Source organism: Larus michahellis, chromosome 1, assembly GCF_964199755.1.
Source record: "Larus michahellis chromosome 1, bLarMic1.1, whole genome shotgun sequence".
NCBI lineage: Eukaryota > Metazoa > Chordata > Aves > Charadriiformes > Laridae > Larus > Larus michahellis.
The window spans coordinates 121230584-121247182 of NC_133896.1; the positions used below are offsets into that span (position 1 = coordinate 121230584).

The 16599-nt window shown below is 41.8% G+C and overlaps 1 protein-coding gene across 4 annotated transcripts in view; it reads right to left on the bottom strand.

The window, feature by feature from the left end:
- Nucleotides 1–15746, bottom strand: part of GART (phosphoribosylglycinamide formyltransferase, phosphoribosylglycinamide synthetase, phosphoribosylaminoimidazole synthetase) — a 40660-nt gene extending 24914 nt beyond the window's left edge. The window contains exons 1-6 of one of the 4 annotated variants that reach the window (XM_074601221.1): nucleotides 15637–15746; nucleotides 11163–11492; nucleotides 6962–7110; nucleotides 2739–2834; nucleotides 1906–2080; nucleotides 1100–1211 (exon numbers count right to left, since the gene is read on the bottom strand). In XM_074601221.1, coding sequence (XP_074457322.1) covers nucleotides 1100–1211; nucleotides 1906–2080; nucleotides 2739–2834; nucleotides 6962–7106 — 528 coding nt within the window. In that variant the 5' untranslated portion in view covers nucleotides 7107–7110; nucleotides 11163–11492; nucleotides 15637–15746. Of the gene's footprint in view, nucleotides 1–1099; nucleotides 1212–1905; nucleotides 2081–2738; nucleotides 2835–6961; nucleotides 7111–10016; nucleotides 10072–11162; nucleotides 11493–13940; nucleotides 14077–15636 lie in introns of those variants that run through there. The other 3 variants (XM_074601237.1, XM_074601246.1, XM_074601230.1) reach the window with 3 other exon arrangements.
- Between the last annotated feature and the right edge of the window lie 853 nt (nucleotides 15747–16599).

Genomic DNA, 16599 nt, shown 5'->3' on the forward strand with positions numbered 1-16599 from the left:
GTAAAATCTTTGCTCCTGTTTTCTGTTTATTCTTAAATAAATGCAGATTTTATGCCTGAATATTTTAAAATTGCAGGTGATATTTACGATTTACTGAGCAATTCCTCGTGCTCTACTTTCTGAAGTTTGCATCCGTGATACTGAGAGTAACAGCAGTGACTGTCAAGTTTATAATCTGAACTTTTACTTTACAAGAAAGTGCAATTTTACAGAATACACTGGAAGGGAGCAGTATTTTCATATTCCAATGCAATGTTTGAACACTGACTGCACAGTTAGTGAATTAAGACCAACCAACTGCCACTGACAGGATAATTTTGAGGGTCAAAGACTGTCTAATATACGTTTATTTTTTTCAAGACTTGGGGCCACATGTCTACACATGTATTTGTCCAATAACCATACACACACAACAAAATGTGAGTGCAGACTCTATATTCTGACTCTTGAAATACAAGGGTGTCCTATGAATCAGCATAGCTCCACTGAATTGTAAGATGCTATGCAGCTGACACCAGCTGAAGACCTGACCTTTATGTGTCTTATTTTCCAGATGTTCATGTTCCATGTTCAGACGAAATCACTTCATTTTGCTTCTCTTCAGATTTTGATGGTCCTAATATATTTGTTGAGTATCCTACCTAAAAATATACTTAAGTTGAAATAATTCCATTGGAATTCTACCACACATTTAAGTGCTGTGTGACTGGAGTCCTAAAGCTGATGTTGCTTGCCAAGATCCAGCTCAATCACAGTGTTAATATTACAGCACTGTGATATCTGTTTGATTGCAGTAGTCTCAAATGGTAAAAAAAAGGAAAAAAAAGAAATCCATACGGAAATAAGTCTGAGTTTTCATTAAGAATGATTTTATTTTAGCCTACAGGAACTACGCCTAGAAAGAGTACCCTGCCTTAAGCAACAAATATGACAGAGCTTCATAGCTGTACAAATAATGGGTAGAAGATGTGACGACTCTTAGCAAAATTCCTGTTACATAGAAATAAAGAATATCTTTGAGACTGAGGTGGTTAACAACTTACTTTCAACTTACTTTGTGTGCGAACTCCTCCAGTTAGTGCATGACATTTCTACTCACCTGCATGATTTCAGTAACAGCTTTGCAGGCTTCTTCCTTGTTTGAAGCCACAACTACTCCTTTGCCAGCTGCCAGGCCGCTAGCTTTTACAACTAAAGCAGGGAAGTTTGCACTTCAAAGACAGAGAAGAGAGATTCAACAGTAAACACTCTGTCTTGCAGATGTATTTCGTAGGCATTTTGAACATTTCAATAGTTGAAAGATCAAAATACTTAGCAGTTTTCATAGCAACTGTTTTACCTTTACTGAATAACACACAAACAAAAACCAGGCTTCTCTTCTTAAGCTATGCCTGTAAAGGATTCCTGCTTCTTGTTTTTTCCCTACCACTGTATTTTATTACTGTTCTGAAAGGTTGCGTTCCTTTTAATAATTTACTGTTGTATCATTTTTGGGTCACCTGGATTCTATTCTGATGAGTAAATCATCATTTGCTCAGTAAGTCTCCAATGTAGAATTTATATTCGTGGAGAAAAGGTACAAAGAAGGCAGAACATATGACTATCAAACTGCAAGCTGGGTTTCCACAGTAGGCAATTTGAAAATAATAAAAACTTGTCCTATATTCTCCTGTACACTGAACACTGAACTTTATTTTCATTTAAGAGCAGTAAATAAGAACTGTTTAATTATCAGACTTATTGTGGCATGATAGTGTCATTTTAGATTATCCTTTAAAACCTTTACAGATGTTCCATCAAAGCCAAAAGTATTGATACACTAGTAATCATCTGATTGTTCTGGATACCTAGCACACTGTACATTGCGGTAAAAAAAATATATTTCTAAAATTACAAGAATTTTACCTGTTAATAAAATCACATGCTGCTTTAGTATCAGTAAAAGATTTCCATCTCGCAGTTGGGATCCCGTGACGATCTAAAAAGGCTTTGGTAAAGCTCTTACTGGACTCCAGCTGAGCTGCCTTGGCTGTTGGACCAAAACACCTTACTCCAGCTGCTGTCAAGTCATCAACAATTCCTAAAAATGGCAACACACAAAAATTTTATAAATCACCAGATGATTTATAGGAGTCATGTAGTCCAAGTCTACAGATGCACTGATTTGTTGGAACAAGTATGTCAAGAATGATAAGCCATTTATATCTATCCAGTGCCTACTTTACCAGATGGGCCTTAGGTGCATTTTTCACTATTATCAGGAGCAGGTAACCCTGCAATATCTGGGGCTGAGAAGATCTGCTGCATTTGGTAAGAGATAACAATCCCCCTTGTTTTATGATAGCTTTTAGTCGACACTAGTCTTTTGTGAAGATGACGCTTGTTGATCACATAAAAGGTTAAAACAGAAAAATTATCAACATGTTTAAAAATCAAAACTCTAGTTAAGGTTCCTATATGGAAACACTTCAATACCTCTTTTACTAATCCCAAGCACTTAAAAAGAAACTGAACATTTAAGGATATTTTAACTGTTATATCACTCACACAATAACCTTCAGAAATGCATTTTCATCACAGCACAACCCTGAATTTCAGGGAATATGCCATGGAGGGTCTGTTTCCCTTCCTATTGAAGACACTCAGATACTGTTGAGTGGTGCACAGAAGATGGGGACTAAAATTTACTTTTCTTCCCAATTTATGAAAGCTCTGATTTTTAGCTTGCTTTCTCTTACCAGCAGCAAGAGGAACCTCTGGACCAACCACCACCAGCTTGATCTCCTGATCTCTGCAGAACTGGGCGAGTGCAGCATGATTGCTGACTGAAACAGCTGTTGAAGATACAAAAGGGTGGTAAGACTGCATTCATTACTATTGCATAGCACTTATTTATCACATAACGCTGAAGCAGCATTTTCACCAGTCTCACATTCTTGAATGGCAGGTCACTGTGAACCTGGAAGAGTGAGACATACGCTAATACATAGACTTACACACGAGCCTTGGACTCAAATACACCACCAAACCCCTCAAGCAAAGGCTGTAGTTTGACATGCCCACCTTGTCAACCCACCTTGCTCCTGAAGGTGAGAAAGAACGTTTTGGGTTCCCCTACACTGTCATACAGTAAACTGTTCTCCTGTCTAGGAGCATCCCGTTTGCCAGCACAAGAAGCATCGCACAAGCAAAAAAACCCCCAACATATATTTTTCAGCCAGTATCCTCCCTGAGTAGGGTCCCCAGGAAGTTTTACGCATGTTCACGCCAGAACAGTGCAGGGGACAAGAACAAGTGGCTGGTGGTGGGATCGCAAACCGCTTTTTCTTTTTTTCTTTCTTTCTGTAATGTTAGCTAAAAATTGCCACACTAAACTGTGACCCCACTGAAACAAAGGGGAATCTGAACACTTTTTCTTACATTAGACTGAACTTAATGAGGGCAGATGCTGTAATTATGGATAAAGATATTTGGTCTTAGGTTTGTAGGACTGTTACCTTTCCATAAACAAACATTTAACATGACGATACTTGGAATGCCAAAAACTGTGTAAACAAAAGAAAGAGCATGCATGAAAGACAATAATGTCAAGTCTCATGATAAAAAATTTACGCAAAGGCAATGCAATTCCACTGCTTTTATCAAGAATAAATAAAACCAAGGTCTACCGAGGATGGGAACATGAACCCGAAGAGAGCCAAAAAAGTGGTGAGAGCAGCCCGGGGTGGATTGGCTGCCCCTGTGGGGAGGAGACTAACACATCAGGGCACGAAGCTGGCAAAGGGAGTATGGTACAGCACAGCACAGACCCTCCTTGCAGCTGCACTACTTTGTTTTAAGTTTTGTCTGTCATCTCCTGTGAGTGACTGTACGGTCAAGCATGCCAGGAGCTGATGGTCTCTTCCAGCTAGTTTCTGGGAAAGTGAAGAGAGAGAAAGGAAAGACAGTGATTTGTCCAGCTGCTTCTCCTGGACACACAGACACGATTTTGTGTCGGTGCCCACTGCGCTCCTGCCATCCTATATGAATAAATTGCCTGCTTCCACAAGAGAAGCAGCTATTTCTGCCTAAGAGGTGGCATAAAAGCAACTATCTGAAGTCCATATCTTGATTATAGGTTTACACTATTTGGGTGGAGTGGGGGGAAAAAAACAGACTGAACACTAATAAAAATCACCTCCTTGATACCTATTTAGCAGTTCAATTATTTTGTTCCACCAACATTTCTAAGTAAGGAGAAGCAAAGGCCTTTGACTTCCATGTGCAATTTATGCCAACTGACTTCTGGCTCATGAGAGAGCAAAAACAAAAGCATAACACGCTTGGCTTTGAAGTACTGATTAACGTAAAGGTCAATATTGTCTTTCAGTCCCAAGGGGCTGTTGTGAAAGCAACTGGAGAACAGCAGATCCCGACCACAGAGAGTGGGAGCTCTGGTGGGCCACTGAAGAGGGATGATCCCTGTTCCCCACGAGATTAATCCATGCAAAGGGGAGCAAGGAAAGGAAAGATCCCGTAAGGTGATTGTACTTTTCATCCCAAATTGTCATGCTGCAGGTCTGATCTAATAGTAATATGAACAGTGAACATGGCACAAGATTTACATGATGCGGAAATGTCCTATTAACAAATGGAAAGGAATAAATCACATTGTTAATATGTAATTTTAACTTCCCCCTGAAACATCATTTTCCTCATGACGTAGACTGAAAGGGGACAGTTTTGTAGCTGTGTTTCATTTCTCAAAATGACAGATAAACATTCCTTTTGAACCAGACAGGAGGACCTTGGACCAAGGTTTTCAAAGCTAGCGCTTAAAGCGAAGAGTATACATTACGCTGAGAGCTAAAATGTGATGGAAGGAAGTGTCAGCATGCTAAAGTCCATTCACAGACATGCATATGTCTATCTCTGGATTCAGCAAGCCATTCTGTATGCTCCTGGCACCAAAACTGCCCTGCTAATTAAATATAAATTGAATATAAAACTATATTTAGCCACTCAACCTATATCTGTCTTTATTGTCAGAAACATTACTGACTCAAATTAACCACGAAAACTTTTTTTTGACTTAGATACAGGCAAGGTTTGAAGGATTTAAGGTTATTTATAATTTTAAGCTAACCTTCATATGTTTCAGAAATCATCTGAGAACCAGAGTTAAAATGCTAATTAAAGGCACTCTCGTGAACCGTGAAGGGAGGATGAACTTTCAGAGCCAAATCTTGATTATACCAAAAAAACAGAAAAAATGGTAGCAGTTTCACACTTCTTGTTGCCCAGGCTCCCACAGCATAACAGGGCTCACATGCTGTTTTCTATTGCCTCCCCGAGTTAAAATCTAGACCCCTGTGGTATGACAGATAAGATAGATCGTTTCATTAAAAACCAAAGAAGTCAAACTCTTCACAAATTCTAGATTCTTCCCACCTCCGGGTTGGCTAAGGATTTCTCTCCCAAAGCACATGTGAGGCCACAGTCTAGAAAAAAATAATTTAGTACACACAGTAGATTTCATGGACCTGGCTTGAGCATTATTACACTCATGCTCAAATATTTTCCAGTTGAGGGTGCAGTATTTTTTATGGAACAACAAGGTGAGAGAAAAGTGCAGCAGTTTTTAAAAGACACCACTTGCAAAAAAATACTGAAATTAACATTCTGCAGGCCATACAGACTGGCAATGACTCCATTTAGCACAAGGGTAAAGATTTTTGTTTGACTTTCTGGGATGAGAAGGAAACATATGACTTCCCTGTCAGGCTCTTCCTTGGGCCCTCTCCTCAGAGACCAAATAGAACAAAAACTACTTAACGATACTGTGACTAGTCAGAGAAATTAAGGACCAAGTTATTTAAACAGCCTGTAATTAAGCATTCCAATGGAATTAAATATGATAATTACCTGCTGTACAAGAATCTGACAGGATTCATGTTTCCACATGAGATGGTACCAAAAAAAGAGGTTTTACTCACGTACAAATATGAATGCAGAAAATTGATGTACATAATTCATGTTCACATACACACTATGTTAACCTTAATTCCGTATGTTATCACGTGTTTTGAAGGGGAAACTTAAGTTGGTTGTTTAAAGTATCTAATTCAGGATCCGTTATATAAAGGACACAAGACAGGAATCTCTGAGTAATTACCCCTGATTTTCTACTGTGCCTCCAGGCAAGTACCTTAGACCAGTATTTTTTTTAAAACACAGCACATAATTTTGGATGCCAATTTGAAATACCTTATGCTTGATTTCTCAAAAGTAATAACCATGAATAGTTTAAATTACAGCCAGTCAGAGCTTAACATATTAAGTTAGAAGCTCAAACCAGGCAGTCAGTACTAAGAGAGAAACATTTAAAAATAACCTTAATTTCTAAAGACCACTAAGACAAAGAAATGAGTATTTTTCAAAGGCTGAACAGTTCAGGTGAGAAAGTATTCTCATCAAAGCTCGTAGGGATCACAGAGTTCAATGCACTTTTGAGGATACAATAGTAAATTTAATGCTCGACGCTCTGCCACTCTCCTAGAGGTGCTGGCATTCGCTGCAGGCACTCTTCAGCTGTTCACCAACCAGCTGCTGAACTGCAGCACATACCAAGAGAAACCATCACCCCTTCCCTGCTGGGAGGCAGGAACCATAGCAGCTATCCTGAGCTGTATTCCCGCAGGAATGGGCATCAGGCAGATGGAGTTTTGGCTGCATCCTCCACTGCCAAACCCAAAGAATTAGCTATCACAACTGAGATCGTGTAAGATGAACGGTAGTTGCACAGGGCTTTGCTCAGCCATTTTTTCTTCTTACCTGCATCTATATCATCTATTTCTCATGTCTAGAACCTTCAAAATAGTAATAATAATAATATTAATCCTTTCACATTAACAGACTGATAGATGGAACAACTGACATGTTGAGCTATCAAATTTTAAAATGGGTATTTTTTTCTTTTTACCTGAATTGGAAATTTTTCCATTGTCAGCTGTTCCTGCATTTCCTGGAGCAACATACACATGTTTTATGCGTGGGGACTGGGCCAACTTCCAGGCCAGCGCATGCTCTCTCCCTCCACTGCCAATCACAAGCACTCGATCAGCCATTAGTCTGCATAAAACCAGAACACAAGCAAAACAGCCAGAATTAGGCATGTGAGGTTAGGAAAGCAAGAGCTTCACAGACCATGGGTTTAAGGGCTGGGTGCAACACAACTCCTAACAGAGGTGAATGATGTCACTTTGTTTCAGGTAATGATATTTCTATAAGGTTTTTGTTGGTTTAAAAAAAAAGAAAAAAAAGAGATGTACATGAAAATGGATAACTGACCTAATCAGATGTGATATAAACTAAATGTCAGAGACTGAACTGCTCCAGAACACAGAAGTAACCTGCAGGGCAATGCATCCTGGTTTTCTTTTAGTCAGATTGGCAACTGCTCCAAGTTATACAGAAGTCTGTGATACAGGAAAAACCCTTATGAGTGACCAGGCTGTGATTTGTAACCTATAGAAATTTATGGAGAATCCAAGCATGCAAAGGGCAGAGCCCTTCTGATGACCAAATTGTACGAGTCCTAGGGAGCTGAATGGGACCACTTCAGACTTTTTAAGAGGTAATATCTGAAAGAGCTCTAAATACTTCAGAAAAAGGAAAGGATAAAAGCAATGACACAGGGAAATCAGCTTCCAGCTCTGGCTTTCCTTAGGAGAGAACAACCAGGAGGCAAACAACAGGGAAGACCAGCTGCCATTAACAAAGGAGCTCGTTCTGACAAGGTGCTGCAGGACATCCACTCCCCTCTCCCATTCCACTGAGTTTTAGAAAAACACATTAACATTCCCTTGGCCTGCGGAAATTAGGTGTATGAACAAAAGCTGCAATTTCATTACAATTTTAAACTGTCCAAAACCCTTCCAGCAGTTTGAAAATAAAATGGTCACAAAAATGAAATGAACTCTCTCAGTGTCGCCCTCCCTATGGCATTATGTATGTGTGTACACATAACTTACTCACCTTGGATTGATGTCAATATTACAGTTTTTTCTTTGAGTAGATTTGAGAGCCTTTGCTTTTCAAGACGTGTTTACTTCTATGTGTATTCTCTACATATTTACTGATGTATGTCACCTCAGAATCACCATCCCAATAACACCACACAACTAGCAAGAGAAGAGTTCACTTATAATGAAAAAAACCAAACTACTGGAATTCAGAAAATAGTAAATAAAGAAATAAAATAAGTACCTATTTCTTTATTTGGAGTTCCTTGAAAAGCAAAGGCCAGCCTCCTAAGCTATTCAAAGAATAAGCTGTTAGTCACATTAGTCCAACTATATATAAACTACAGACACAAATGATGCCACTGCACTGGTTAAAGTGCGAGTTTTATTCAGAGAAGTCAAACGGTCCCTGAAGAATCTATTCAGTGAAGCAGGAAGTGAGCAGCTACAAATTGGTAGTTGGTCCTAAGCCCAAGTACAGCACGCGCTACTTGCAGAAAATAATCTAAATGCTTTAAATCATAACATATATGTGAAATAACGATCTAAAACTATACAAAATGGCTTAAAGCATTTTAAGTAATGAGAATAAATGAAACTATTTTCGTGTGGAAAATGGCATGATTTGTTTAAAGGACTGTGCACGGCCAGCGAAGAGACCTGATGTGTCCCTCTGCTGTATGAATTGCCTCCCATTCATCCGGGGGAGGAACGCAGCCCAGATAAGGGTTTTAGACAAAAGGAACAAGCAGTCTCCCTGCTGTAATCCCGGCACACGTAACACACAACCCTTGGTCATTCCCTCTGCCTCTTGCATTAAGCAACTGGTCATTGACCTGTGCTTGCAAATGTGTACCGAGCCTGCCAAGGTGAGCTCAGAGAAGAAAAAAACCCCGACACCCGATGCAGCTTGAATACACACAGGTGACGGCTCCATTTCCAAGAGCAGCAGAAAGTCAGAACTCCTCTGCGGTCCCCTCCTTTGCAGGAGGACAAGAGCGGACGGCTAGCACAAAGCACATCTTAAAGACATGAAAAAAACCCAATAGATTTCTAAGGGAAAAGCAAAAAGGTGTGACAGAACGCAGATTTTCAGCCAACTGATAAGGCAGGGGCATGTGCCTCTCCCCCATGTCAGCTGCTACGATAGCTCTGACCCTGGAGAAACCCGTCCTTCCGGAGGACCTGGACTTTGCAGGGAAACCGCTTCTGCTCTGAGGGCACTATGCGATGCGTATGGTGAGCCTGACTTTTAAATACAAGTCATCTGTAATAAACTTCAGACAGGAAGAGCCTACACGTGTTTTAGAAGGTATTCCTACGCCACTTGCTACTGTGTTTTCATCCATTAACGAAGAAACAATTTGTTCAGAGAGTAATACTTTTAGGCAAAGCATCCAGTCAGAATAAAGACAAACGAAATGTGAATAGAAGGATAAAACACAGAAAATTAACACTGAGTTATTCATTATGAACTAAACACACTAGAGTTAAAATTTAATTTTAGTTTCAGGTGGGGGGAGACCAATAGCTTCCTAATCATCAGTGTTTGACAAAACAGACACGTTGCAAAGTCGCAGAGCTATTTTAGTTACAAAACTCCAGCATTACTTACAACTAAAAAAAGGTATGTTGGGGTAAAAATTATCAGTTATTGTATACATATTTGGGATGCCAAGTTATGCTAAACCTCTTTTATGTTACAAGTTAAGCTAAAAGAAAAAAGGGGCTGGCTACAACAAAGGGATGAATTAGATAAAGACAGTTACCTAGGACAAAAGAATACAGTATAAAGGAATAAACATTTATCATGTAGCAGGCAGCTATCTCCTACATCAAAGTTAAACCAAATAAGCATGTTTCCACTGCTGTCCACAGACAGTCATCATTGAAGAATAATTTTTCTGATCAATTTTATCAATAATAAGTTGAACTATACACATTGCAATATTTTCTTACAAGTACTTCAGAACTGAGTGCAGCGATCCAAACCTGAACAGAGAACATACTTACTCTATCCTACGTGCTGCCAGGCTGAGTAAAGTAGTAGTCAAGAGTTCAGATGCACAGAGAGAAAGGAGATAAGCAGCCTCTGGTTAAAATGTAGTACCCCTGTCCCAATATTACCACCCCATTGACGACACTGTACAGCTAGCCAATGAACGGGAAAGTCCAGCCATTCCAGCTGGGAAGAGGGGACAGAAACTTGCATACAAATGGTCTGGGAGCGAGGAGCAAAAACTCTGCAGAGCACAAGCAGCACATCCTGTTGTTTCTAAACATGCAAAATGAACTTTGTCCCACCCCAGGTAATTTTTGCAGTTAAAAAATGTTTATTAATCTGATTGTAAACATTCCCTTTTTATCTAGAAGTGAGGCTACGCATTTTTGCTATGCATAAAACCGAGGCTATGCATAGTCCTATGCATATCAACAGTATGAAAGAATAAGGTGCATAATGCACATTCACGCTCCATTAAGCCTACTGCTTAAAAATAGAAGGACAGGCTTGAAGATACAGTGACACTGCTGCGTTGCCAGCTAAAGTAACTCACCATGCTGGCAACTCAGTCAAATAATTGCTTCCTTTTTTTCCCCCAAAGCAACATATTCTAATACTACCCTCAGCTGAAAAAAAAATTAATACTATACAGCATAAAGATTTATATGGGAGCAGATAAACAGAACAAGCTATATATCATATGTTCAAATAAAATTTAACCATTTTCTAACAAAATGTGAGTAAAAAATAAGTTTCAGCCTTTCAGCCATTTCTTTTGAAACTCAGGGTTACTTGTGCATCCCACAAGTGGTATCCTAGCAACTTTTATTTAGGGATGTAGCTTGAGAAGAACTTCCGGTGGCAATCCCAGTTTAGGAGGCTCAAATCTAGCAGTTGCAGCCTTTCTTATTCACATCGACATAGAAAGATGTTGTGTAGGCCCTCTGCTGCCCAGCAGTATCTTGCATTAAAAATGAAAATTCCAATAGGAGACATTTCTTTTTATTTTGTCAGTAATCCAGGGGTCAAAAAGGCCAAAAGCCATTCACAAGGTAGATATTTCTTCTGTGAGGATTATCACACAGTCAGGTTTTTTTGGAAGCAATATGTAAAATCCTTAAACTACAAAAAGATTGCAAAACACGGTATGTAATTACCTTAAGCAACCATTGTCTGCTATCGTAAAGAAGGAAGATACTTTTGTTTAAAAGATGTTTTAAAATTAAGACAAGGCACCATTTCAGGCAAGGGGCTATCACTAGGTCCTTATAGGAAATGAGAACAGGAAAGCAGAAACAAGCTAATCACTCCATGTATCCAAGAGGAGAGGACACGAGGACAGAGTGAAGACAAATCAACTTCCAAAGCCTATCCCTGAGGTTGCCAGTAGTAAGTCGGCAGAGACGAGCATCAGCCTAGAGACCTTTATCTTCCACAAAAGGCAGGGGTCACCAAGAAGCCAGGCAATTCTTCCACTAGGTCAGGGCCTGCGGAACAGAGAAAATAAAGTAAGTAAGGCAAACCCAACAGTATCTGATAGCTTTCTCCATCCTGACTCCTCCACAAGGCATGGTGAGATTTCAAATACAGGTAGAAGTGAGATGGGGTTGCTAACTCAGTTGCTGCCCCTTCCCTATTAACAGGGAAGGGACAGGAGCCACTGACTCATCCTGTGCACAGACTTGGGGGTTAAATTGAGCTCCCTGGTTGCATTTATGAAGATAACTTTATGAGAAAATGTAAAGTCCTTAAGCAATTTGTTCCCAAGTTTCAGTTTCATATCATAAGTGTAGTGCAAGTCACCCAAATATTTTATCTCAACTAGGCGGAGTCTCATAATAAGCCATTGCCTTATTATCTCACCCCTAACTAAAGCAGCAAAAAGGTGCAATTAAAATCAGATCTGTGCAATATAGCACAAACAATAAAGGGTATGACTGGTGGCAGCTCACTGGTTCAGATAGTAACTTTTTTTTTTTAAATTAAGCTCCAGTACTGTTGGGTTTTTCTGTGCTCTTTGATTGAGACACCTGGGTGGAGTGTTTTGCTTTGGTGAGCCAAACACATCAAATCCTGAAAACCTGTGTAGAAAAGGTGCCACAAACCAAAGTTGTTTAAAAATACACTTTTTAGCATCCTAGTTTCAACAAAATCTGATCTGAGGGTGGAGTGACAATGGTAACGCATAGGTATATTTAAACTGTTGTACTCTGCAGCATCCAAAGTGCTGCAGCCCTTCACTAAAGGGTATCTGCTGCTCAAGCATGTTTATACTCGGCTGCAAAAATTTACACAGGCATTAATGCTGAACCCATTCATATACCTTGTTGTCATTGAAAGGGGATATTGTGAACCCAGACACACTTTCCCTTTCCTTGTACTGGCTCCAGTGCTGACATAGTGAATTCACTGAAATTTCATAAAACTAACCTGAGCAAAAAAACCCCAATAATCCAAACCAGATTTCTGTAAGCTGAACTGGTTTATAGCGCAATAAGCCAAGGTCTAGAGACACTAACAGTGAATTAATGGGATGACAGAGCTGAGCAGAAGAACTGAAGGGCAAGACCTGTCTTTCAGGCAGCAGCAATCTACTCTATCACTGCACACCTAACACCTAACCTTTGCTGCAGCCTATTTAAAAACTGCAAGACCTTATCTTCCCAACACTGGGATTCAGGAAACCTGATGTAAGCATTCAAGTTTCTTTATACAAAAGACATGGTTCTTGACAGGAGTGTCTTAACTCCTACCTTGCCTAGAGCTTAGTCTACAAAATGGCCCAGCTGTGACAGCGCTTGCCCCAAACACAAAGAACCCCAAGCCCAGTGTAACCAAGAAGGTTCAAACTTGCACTCCCCAGTCCCTGGAGAAGAGTTCTTATCACTTGGCTTTGGACTAAAGGAGAAGGTTCGTTCTTCCTTTTGAAGCTAGGCAGGAGAAGGAAAAGAAAAGACGACTCACAGTACACAGCAAGAACACAAAACTGGGAAGGCTGTGCAATTCTGCTGCCACCCCACCAAGTGTAGTATTTAGCCCTAGCAGTCAGGATCATTTATGCATTTTTCTTTTTCACAGGCCTGTAATGGGATAAAATACTGAAAGAATCACTTGGAGAAGAAGCCAAAACCTATGCTCTTCCCAACTTCAACAGCTAGGCTGCTGCCATACTCCCTTCTTAGGAAACTGCCTCCTTCTCGGCTTCTGAACTCTCCAGCAGCCAGATCACATGGTCCCAAACCCCCTGAGGCTGAACCCTGCTCTTCTGCTTTCTGAATTAACGCTTTAATCAGCAGGTTCAGTCATTTCTTAAGAGTCCACTGCATGTCAGGAGTGCACACAGGTCTCGGTACACACAAAGTGAGCTCCGAGTTGGCCTTCTCGGTGAACCTTCGCCAACTGCTGGACCCCATTCAAGCTTGGAGACCAACCAGAGGCTGAAATGCGCAAGCCATAGGTTCACCCACTAGTGTTTCACAACTGGCTCGTACAGCCCTTTGCCGGTGCAGCTTCCCATTGGTCCCACCAACTTCTCCACCTCCAGTCCCTCCTTCCCTCTCCCACCTCTGCGTGCCAAGGGTGGGTGTGAGGTCACTTGCATCAGGCAGCCAGTAATGCTGGAAAACTAACACTACAACAGTAACCAATGCAGTATAAAGTAAATATATATATATATGTGTATGCACATATAAAGGAAATAATTTTCTGACAGTTTAGTGAGCTAAACTAACTCGCTGAGGGATGAAGTGATCACCACAGCCAGCACAAGGGAAGCAGCAGTGGAAGGCAGCAGCCAGAAAAGATGAAAAGAGCTCGTTTTTTGCTGCAGCAGGGTGCTCATCAGCCCAGCTGTCCTGTGCATGGCACCCTCAGATCATCTTGACCGTTTGAGAGACGATAATGCAATTGGTGGCAAACGCTGCTTCACAATTTACCTTCTCACTCCTCGTTCACACTTGTTGGTCCAGCCTGTTTATGGTCACAGGGCAAGTTGAACCACAGAATCAAATGAGTGTTGGGGAGGGGATGAGGTCCATGTCTCTCCACGTTTTTTTCCCACATGGATCGGTTTCCAGAGGGAATTCACTGTGCCAATTGTGCAGGCAGCTCTGCTGGTGCGACACAAGGTGCAGAAACAAACAGCCATGGTGACTTAACTGGCAAAATGGCCAAAATACAATGACGGAACTGCAAGTTTAGGCTAGGGCAGCATTAGGCGCACCCTGAAGGAATACAGCATGGCCTTAAAGAACTTTGAATTTCCTCAGCTTTCAATACCATAAAGAGCTGTTTGAGGAGTTCAGAGGCCTCCAGAATCAAGTAGCAATTATGGATTTTAGTTATAGCTTTGGGTTTAAATAAGCTTCTTTTGCTCAGGTGTTTTATTTAGGACTAATTCCTGGCTCTCACCTGGCCATATAGTGTGGTGTATCAGACCACTTTATAAAACAAAATGAAACAAGAGAAGTAATTCGCTGAGTTTCACCCCTGCAGAAACCAGAGCATCACACTGAACGCCTGAATCAGAGCGCAGAATAAAACATAACGCCTTTCATGGCCTGAACTGAGCATCTGCAAAGCAGGCATCTTCGCCTCCTGGTGCCATCCTCCGAACGGCTGGATTGTGCATTCCTTAGGCAAAAACGTTACTGCAAGTTTCACTACTAAAAATACACGGACCTTAGAAGTTTTATCACCCTTCCCAAAGTACTAAATTTTTGACATGTCACACTCTAGGTAGTGGAGCTGGAAGCGCTCAGCATCTTTCACCAGCAAAGCCTCAGCAGGAGCTACTGGGTGAGAACCAGAATGAATGAAGGGGGGGGGGACACACAGGGAGGGGTGGGTAGAAATGCGCTTTCTGTGTTGCTGTTTCAGGTACGCAGCCAACATAGTGAAATAGGTATTAACTCTGTTCATTAATTTCAAGTATCTACTGGATAGATTTAATAAAAAAAAAAAAGAAAAAAGAAAAGAGGGCCAATGTTAAAGTTGGTAAGCCCCCAACTTCGCAAACAGCAGGGGAAAAAATCAAAGCGAGCCAAAGTCCAAAACCAAGAGTGGTTAGAAGTTTAATATTTACTTTAAAGCAAATATTTCACCGCGTTTTCAAAGCCAAACAGAGTAGAGGCGGGGGGGGGGAAAAGTAGAAATAAAAGCCACGTGCGTTTTAGAAGACTTTAAAATGCAGTACATTTAAAAAACGCTACACATCAAGCTCCCCAGGAGTAAATTCGGGCAGGAGAGACGCAGTTAAAATAGATATACAGCTGATAGAGCTGAACACGACAGTGGTGAGCAACCAGACCTCCACAGGCCCCTCCACCGCCACCGGCGCGCCTCAGGGCAGGACCCGGGATAAACCGAAGCCGCCCGAGTTTTTAGGCGAGACCCGCTCCCCGCGGCGGGCTGGGGGAAGCAGAGGCCGGCTGGAAGAGACACCGGGCCGAGCCGCCATTTTACCGTTCGGGCAGCGGGGGAGCACATGGCCTCACCGCCGCCGCCGCCTCGGCGCTCCCGCACCGCCGCCGCCTCACAGCCCGGCGGCGGGAAGCCGGCTACGGGCAGCGACACCGAGACCCAGCGGCCGGCGGAGCGCGCCCTTCTCCAGAGCTAAAAGAAAAAACTTACTTTCCTTCAGGGGGATTTTAAGGAGCGGGAAGGCATCCTCCGCCGCGCCGCCGCCGAAAACTACAGTACCCAGCGGGCCCCGCGAAATGGCGGCGGGGGCCGGGAAAGCGGGGCGGGCGGGCAGGAAGGAAGAAAGGAAGGAAGGAAGGAAGGAAGGAAAGGAGGAAGGGAGGGAAGGGTGATCAATGTCTCCGCTTGTAGACCCGCTGATTGGCTTTTGCACGTAAATTGGTTCAAGTCTAGAAATATCTTCCGCTGAGGGTGGCTGTTGCCTGGGGGGGCCCGGGCCGGTGCTAGAGCCGGCTGAAAAACTCAGCCTGTGTATATGTTTTGCTGTATTTACTTTATCTAGGAAGTAAAGTATCGCTCCAGGGGGTAAAGGTGGCTGTTTATGGAGCTGGCTGGCTGGGACTGTGCAAAGATTGGGTTTGTTTCTATGGCCTGAGAGGGGGAGCGCCCCCTGAGGGCAGAGCGCTCCCTGAGGGGAGGGCGCTCCTGTGTATTTTCTGAGCGCTGTGTAGGAGCAGCGCCTTAGCTCCTACCACACTGAACTTTCTACTTTATGAAACCAGGGAGTATTGGGCAATATTTAGTCCAATTTAGCATTACAATTGTGCAACGATACTGTTAATAAAACCGGATTTGATCCATACTTTTGCTCCCGGCCCTCCGCCTTCCACCCCCCCCCTCCAAGCTATAGTGTGAAAACCTTGCTCTTCTTTGTATATTGGCTTATGAAATATCAGCTTAATAAATATTGTTTGCCCACTTAAGCACGCCTTTGACTCCTGCTTTAAAAGGGAACAGTCACATGAATAAATGCTCTTAAGTAGTATTTAGGATTGCGGCAGAGCTGCTATTAGTAAAGTCCCATAATACTATGTTTACAAATTGAATGCTAAATGTACCAGCAACAATCAGTGGCCTTGACAAGATGAAAGTGAGATATTTCATTTAATTAAT